We start from the raw sequence: 8,230 nt of genomic DNA on the forward strand, positions 1-8,230 counted from the left end.
AGTAGGTTACACATAATCCCAGGGCTCTCATTGACCAATTACCTATTATATGTCTAGTATTTATAAAGTTTTTACAAGTATTTATATATATAAACTTATATTTATATATTATATCTATATAATAATATATTTATATATCATTTTTATTATTATATTACATATATTCATATATGTAAGTATTTATAAAATATGTACAATATTTTAAAAAATTTATAAAATAAAATATGTGCAAAGTAAATGCAAAAGTTTTTGTTTTTTTGTTTTTTGGTAGGGAGAGCACTAATGAATGGAAAGATCAAAAAAAGCTTCCTTTTGATCAGGGGTTCTTAGCCTTTTCTGTATCATAGAGTTCTTTAGTAGCCTAATTGAAGCTTATGAACTCCTTCTCTAAATCATGGTTCTTTTTTTATTAATCTGTAATCAAAGAAAGTGCTAAGTTTCAGTTAGAGGTTAGAGAAATTCAGAATGCAATTTTTTCCTCATCAAAGTTCATTGGCCCCCTGAATTCTATTTATGGACCCATTAGGTATCTATGGACCCCAAGTTCTTTAGATGGTGGCAGATGTGCTATGCTTAGAAAGAAGTTAGCTATTCTGTGAAGGTGATATGAGAAAGAAGTGCCTTCCAAAAATGGAGGACAATTTTGCATGGAGACATAGGACAGAATTCTGTGGACAAGCAAGTAGAGCAGTTTGGCTAGAGCATAGACTATGTGAGGGTAAGTTATTCAAAAGGCAGGCTATAACCAGATTGTGGAGGATTTTGAACACCAAATAGAGGAGTTTGTATTTTATCTTAGAGGTAAAGGGGAGCCATCAAAGCTTCTTGAGCAAGAGAGTAGCATGAACAGTCCTGTCCTTTAGGACTATTACTTTGACTGCTGTGTGATGGATAAGTGAGGCAACAGATTTAGGGAGTGTTTATGAATGGAGAGAAGGGGACAGATGTGAGAAAGGCTGTGGAGGTAGGATCAGCAGGACTTGGCAACCAATATAGATATGGGAGGGAAGGAGGATGAGTATGTTGCAAACCTAATAAAACTGGTGGTGGCCCTTGACAGAAATAAGGAAGTCAGGGAAAGGGCTGGATTTTGGGAAGAAGAAAATGAGTTCTATTTTACGTTGCATTTGAAATGTCTATGCCAACATTCAGATGGAGTTGTCAATTGGCATTGGGAAATCAGTTCAGGAAAGAAATGAGTACTGGATGTGGAGATCTGGGGAACATCTACATAGAAATAATAACTGAACTTATGAAAACTAATAAGCTCTCTGAGAAAAAGGAGGAGGGCCACAGTAGAATTTCAAGGTACACTCATGCAGAAAAGGGGTAAGAGATGAATGATGATCCAGCAAAGGAGATTGAGTGATCAGATGAGTAGGAAGAGAATAGGATAGTGAAGCCATGAAAACCTAGGGAATATAGAGTGTCCGGGAGTGATGAGCAGTCAACAGTGAAAGCTAAAGAAAAGTGAAGAATGAGGAGGACTGAAAAAAGGAATTTGATTTAGAAGTTAGGAGACCATTGGTAACTTTGGAAAGAACAGTTTTCATTGGGTAGTGGGGTCAAAGGTCACATTGCAAGGGATTGAAACTTTAGGGAGAGGTGGGTGGCAAGGAGCAGAGATAGTTTTTCTTTGAAGTTTGCTAGTGAAAGGCTGGGGAGATAATAGATGATCAGAAAATCAAGTGAGGATTTTTAAAGGATGGGAGTGATCTGGGCATATTTATAATCAACAGGGAAAGAGCCAATGAATAAAGTGAGACTGAGATTATAAAGAGAGAAGAAACTATCTATAGGGACAGCTGCCAGAAAAAAAACTAGAGTAATTGGAAATCAAGTGCACCTGTACAATAGCTGGCTTTTGTTACAAAAAGAACACCTGAAAATTGCCACATTCAATTCAATCCACCTCAGCTGAACAAATATTTGTTAGGCACCTACTTGAAATGATTTTCCCAAGGTCAAAAAGGGTAGCTGGCAGAGACCATCTTTATGACTGTTTGAAGAGCTCAGCAACTAATAAGATTTCTGGTAATTGTGAATGAGAAGCGCTTAATACCACTTGGAGCGTAGTTGGAATAACACTAAATTGGAATCGGCAGACCTGGCTTTGAATTCCAGCTCTACTTGTATGACCTTGAAAAATAATGATGATGATGATGATGATAACAAACATTTATATAGCACTTACTGTGTGCCAGGCACCATGCTCAGCACTTCCCAAATATTATTTTGTTTGATCCTCCCAATAAATTTGGGAAGCAGCTGCTATTATCATCCCTATTTTACAGATGAGGAAATTGAGGCAAATAGAGGTTAAGTGATCTGCCAAGGGTCACACTGCCAGTGCCTGAGGTCACATTTGAACTCAGATCTTTCTGACTCTGGTTTCAGCATTCTCTCCACTACCCTACCTTATTGCCTCAATGAATAAGTCACTTTCTTCTCTGAGCCTTAGTTTTTTCTTTTGTCAAACTCTATGGCTTACTTTTAAGGTCTTTTTCAACTGATGATCTTATGGTTAACCCATGTTTACTATGATTTAAGGTAAGTCATAGTACTAGGCATTGAGAATACAAAGATGAAACAAGGCTTAGTACAATCTAATAGAGAGATAAGACTATGCATGAATAACTGTAGTATAAATCAGAATTAAGTGTAAAGGAGCTCTCCAAAGAGATGTGATGAGAAATTTTATAAGGGAGAGATCATTTCTACCTGGGATCCCAGAGCTATCAAGGAAAGAAAGTATTCCAAGGATGTCTTCTAATTGGGGATATGATTACATGAACATTCAGTATTAGTCTTAATAATGTGATTTCAAGATAGTTGAAGAGTAAGGAAATTAGGTTAAGCCTCTCCTGCTATAATTAAACTAGGATTTGAGGATTTAACTAACGTCTTCATAGGGGATTAATAAACATGTGATATGATATCCTCAAAGAGGTGGTGACACATTCATAGATAGATCTACTCCATATTCTCAAAATACATCTCATGTAACCAATTTTGGCTTCAAATGACTCTTGTTTGCATATAACATAATAAATGTTTATTATTATTTCATGAACTCAACCACAGAATGTCAGAGCAACAAGAGATCTTAGAGAACAAGTAGCTGAACTCTATTTTACAGAAATGCAAACTGAGGCATGATGGGAAAGTTCCCAACCTACAGTCACTCAGTGAACTCACGACAAATAACATTCAAGCCCCCATCTTTTACTCCTGGTTCTCTGCTCTTTTGCTACCACACCTAGAATCAAAGAATCTAAGAGTCAGATGGGACCTTGCAAAGTATCTTATCTAGACCCTACCTGATAGACAAATATGCTAAGAAATCCTCAAAAAGAAGCCATGCAGCTTCTGCTCAAACACTTCTAGCGATGAAGAATTTGTTTACCTCTCAAGGAAGCCCATTTCATTTTTAGATAACTCTTACTGTTGGAAAGTTCTTTCTCATAGTGAATGAAAATCTCTCTGTGCAGTGTCTACCTTCTGGTCATAATTTCTGCCCATAAAGTCCCACAGAACATGTTTAATTTTTCCTTCCATGTAACAGCCATTCCTACAGGACATCTGTCTTTAGCCCCAAAGGCAGAACCAGGAGGAATAAGCAGAAAATGCAAAGAGGCAAGTTTAAACTTGCCAAAAGAAAATTTCCTGACAATGAGAGTTGCTGAAAAGTAGAATGCCATACAAGGTGACCTCTTTGGAGGTCTTCAAGCAGAAGCTTTCAAAATCACTTATTAAGCCTGGGTTGGATGGGGTGGTGGCTGATGTCCTTTCCAACTTGCAGAGTCTGTGATCCTGTAATTATGTGAAGACAGTAAGCATAGACTGCCTGTGTCTCTTCATCTCCAGCCTAAATATCCCCAGTTTTTCCAAACAAGCATCAAGAATTCCATCCCCATCCTCGTTATCTTCTTAGAATTATGCCCCCATGCTTTTAACTGTTCTTTTAAAATATGATGCCAAGATCTGGATACAAGATTTCCAGAGGGGTTTGACCAGAGCCAAGGATAGGAGCACCATCACCCCCTGTTCTCTGCAGGTAGACTTTTGTTAACACAATCTAAAATTATATTAATTTTTTTTGCTATATTACACTATTGAATTATATTGCTTGCAATTGTATGAACCGCATATTTAACATGAGCTATTTTCTGACCTCATTCACCTATCTAGTAATTGCTTTTAATCCACTAAAGCAGGAATGGAGATGCTGTGGCCTCCCAATTCTGTCATTTTATTGTGTCAGTTAAATTTTCCAATTATATTTCCATTCCTACTACCATAATTAACTACTTGCTTATGCTTACTTATTTAATCGTAATAATAGCTAACATTACATAGCCTTTAAGGTTTGTGAAATGTTTTACAAATATTTTATCCTCACAACAACCCTGAGAGCTAGGTGCTATTATTAATCTCATTTTACAGTAAAGAAAATTGAAGCCGAGAGAGATTAAGTTACTTGTCTGTGGTCATGCAGGTAGTGTCTGAGTCCAGACTTGAATTCAGGTCTTCTTGAGTCTAGGTCCAGTGTTCTAACCACTGAGCCACCCAGTTGCCTCCTCTTCTGATAACATTAACAAGTCAAGTGTGGAACTGCTCTGGGATAGATAAGAGTGGGAAACTTGGAAGTCTTGGCCAAGAGGGGATGTATAAAGATTTCTGTTCCTCTTTGCTATGGGTACAGGAATGGGGAAGAGCATTCTGCTTTAGCCACATCCCTCCATCTTGTGCTCTTGATGTTTTTAAACTAAGTCTAGGGCTTTAATTTGCTCCTATTCAGTTTGTTCTTAGAAATGACAAAACATTCTAACTCTTCAAGATCTTTTACATCCTAATTCTGTCTTTCAACCTATTAGCTATTCCAACCTTCATCCTCAAACTTGATAAGTATACTATTGATGCCTATGCCAGAGGCATTGATTCAAAGCAGAACAAAGCCCTGTCACACTCCACAAAAACCTTATTTTAAACAATACAGTGTAGAATCCACAATTTGTGTTCCCACATGGAGTGACTATGCTGATTCCTGTGTCAGTCAACTAACACTATGATGCTTGATCTCCTATAGCCCTCTAAGAATGTTGAAGATTCTGCCATTGTACATTTCAGATTAGGGTTTTGTTGGTGCCCTAAGCACACAAAATATTTAAATAAGTTCAATTACAAAAGGCTCTTTAAAGTAATAAAGAAAAGCTTCAATAGCTGGAGGAATCTTCAGTGCTCATGGCTGGACCATGCTAATATAATAAAAATGACAATACTACTCAAGCTAATTTGTAGTTTTAATGCTATATCAAACTATCAAAGGGATACTTTAGAGCAACAGTGTGGAGCTCAAATAGAAAGAGATCCTTGTTGGTAGCATATTGACTTAGAAAACCACAAATTAACATTATCTTTATTTACTTTGTTATACATTTCCCAATTACATTTCAATCTGCTTGGCTATACTAAGGAGTTTTGTCCAGCATATGGCTCTACTTTAGAGAGTTCAATAGAGTAATAACAAAATTCATTTGAAGCAACAAAATATATAATCTCTAAAGATAGATTCTGCTGCTTTGCCAACAACTAGCTATAAACCCATTGGTATTTCTGAACTTTTATTTCCTCACCTGTAAAGTGGGGACAATTAGTTCTCCCAGTTTTCTAAATAATATGGGGAAATCACTTTCCTCTCTCTGGGCTTCAGCTTCCTTCTTGATAAAATAAGAGGCTAGATTAAATGATCCTAAAGGTCCTTTCCAGTTCTCACATTCTGTGGTCCTATGATTTTATGTAAATGATTTTATCATTGTAACTCCAACAAAAACAGGTTTCTAAGCCTCTCCTTTATGTAACTCATAGCAGTTTCCTCATTCTTTTGTCCCGGATGTGCCAAGAAGGAGAGGGAGAGAAGGCTCACTAACAGACAATCTATCTTTGGCCAACAATGTCAGTTCCAGTGAAAATCAATGCCAACAATGCAATATGGGAAATAGAACAAGTCCAGCCCAACAAGGAAATTGCCCATTGGCATGAGGAGAGCCATCTTTGGGAAAGTAATAACCTCTCATATAGGATTCCTCTTTCACACATAAGTTACTATTAAGGAGCGATCCAGGGCCATGCCCAATCATCCTGATCTATATCTTGCCACTGAACCCAAATGGCTCCAGAGGAAAAAATGAGACTGGTGACTTTTCACAGCCCTGCCTCACATAAATCCAATTCACTTGAAAGTCATGGTATCACCTCCCTGATGTCATGGTCCTCTTTGAGAGTGAAGGACAAACAACAACCACCACTACCTTCCCTTCCCTTCCCTTCCCTTCCCTTCCCTTCCCTTCCCTTCCCTTCCCTTCCCTTCCCTTCCCTTCCCTTCCCTTCCCTTCCCTTCCCTTCCCTTCCCTTCCCTTCCCTTCCCTTCCCTTCCCTCTCCTCCTTCCTCTCTGTCTGTCCACATAGGGTATCATACCCTTCCCTGCATGTACTCTGCCCAGAGGAATGTAAATTTTGATGACTGAAACCTAGCGAGATATCTTGGGGTTTGCTGGCAAGATTTCTCTCTTAAGAACCATGCCTTAAATCCAAATCACCGTGGTTCTCATTGGTTGGCCAGCAACAGGTCCAAGTACAAACCCCACTTAGTGGTCGTTGTTTGGGCCCAGATGGGTAAGAGTGAATGTAAATAGTAATTGTTTCTGTTTTGTCCAGAAACCCTGAAGGTCTCCCAGATTGATTTTTTTTTTTTTTGATTAGATAAAAGAGGACAATCTCTGGCTCATTTCTTACCTAGCCTTAATCACTGAATGGCACTGCCTCAGTCAAACTGAGACCTGGGAAAGGTCTTAGCTTAAAAATAATTTGCTTCATTTCCATACATTACACAAAGTCATGACTTCTTAATCTTTTTTGTACCATGACCACTTTGGCACTCTGGTAACTGCCCACCCATCCAGCAGGCCTTCTGTAGAAAGAGTACTCCAGTCTCTACAAACAGCTTCCACATTACAGAACTCCTCTTCATGGAGGAAGCCAACTGGATAACTTACCCCTGGCTAAGAACTCCCCTTTTGCTTCCTAAAGGAATAAGAACTGCCACATTGTCACTCCATCCCCATCCCCATTGACCCAGGATACCCCTAGACACAAGGGACATAAGATACCTCTTCTGCATTGGGGACATTCACAAGTTTTTTTGAATGTGCAACGTGGCCCACCACACCCATATCCAGAGGGAAGACGATCTCTGAGTCAGGCGCCACCAAGCACTCTTCCAAGACTGCATCTTTATGGACATTGAAAAGCCTGGTGGCAAGTTCTGCAATTCCATTCCGTGCCCGGTACATGAATAGACTCATTCGATCTGCATGAAGGAGAAAGCATAACCTCTTCATGACATTGAGCATAGATTTCTCAAGTTGCAGGTTGTCCTGGATGTCTCGGAGGAGGTCAAAGACAATTTCACTCTCTTCCACACTGGTCAAAGAGTGGAAGTGACTGAAATCAACAGCTGCTTCCTTGGCACCCAGTAGCTCTGAGATGACTCTCGCCCTGAACTGGTGGTTGTAGTAGTTCTTAGCAAAGCCAACATTAGCATCCAGGAACTTCTCCACCTCCTCTGCTGTCACTTCCACCATCTTTGAGGTTAATAATCTATGATGTTTTGGAGAGACTGAGGCTCACTTTCAGAGAGTAGTTTCAGAGACAAAATCAGTCTATAAGGAACCAAACAGTTTCCTTTCTGACAAGCTTAGCTCTGCTTTACACAGTCTCAGCTATAAGTCCCCTTGAGGGGGACAGATCTAGGGCAAGAAATGGGGGGGGGGCACAGATTAGGGCACTAATTCCTCCCAGGTATTTCATGGGATTATGTCTCAGTAGGGTACACTAGCAAGCCATTTTGTCATATTCAGTTGGGAGAATCAGAGATAGCACTAGCACCCTTACTGACACTGATCTGGTAACAACAATTTTACCCTGACACTTCTTGATCAAAGATATGTGGATTTTTTTTCTCCCAGAAAGCCCCTAATTGACCTGCATAAGATCTAATTTCCTCAGAGGGTTAGTTTATAGTAAATTACTCCTGGACGTTTATATACTTTCAGCTTGGGTTGTGTGTTGGTTAGTTTTTCTGAATAGCTTTTATCCCTCTTTTTAAAAAAAATTCTTTGTTACAAGGGATGGCTCACTGGATAAGAGAGGAGAGGGGTGCATTCAGAAA

General features: G+C 39.1%; 1 protein-coding gene across 1 annotated transcript in view; it reads right to left on the reverse strand.

The window, feature by feature from the left end:
• The window catches only part of PDE6A (phosphodiesterase 6A), a 95,414-nt gene extending 87,771 nt beyond the window's left edge, over positions 1 to 7,643 (reverse strand). The window contains exon 1 of the mRNA XM_072630689.1: positions 7,170 to 7,643. Coding sequence (XP_072486790.1) covers positions 7,170 to 7,643 — 474 coding nt within the window. The remainder of the gene's footprint in view (positions 1 to 7,169) is intronic.
• Between the last annotated feature and the right edge of the window lie 587 nt (positions 7,644 to 8,230).

The sequence above is a fragment of the Notamacropus eugenii genome, chromosome 1 (assembly GCF_028372415.1).
Source record: "Notamacropus eugenii isolate mMacEug1 chromosome 1, mMacEug1.pri_v2, whole genome shotgun sequence".
Lineage (NCBI taxonomy): Eukaryota > Metazoa > Chordata > Mammalia > Diprotodontia > Macropodidae > Notamacropus > Notamacropus eugenii.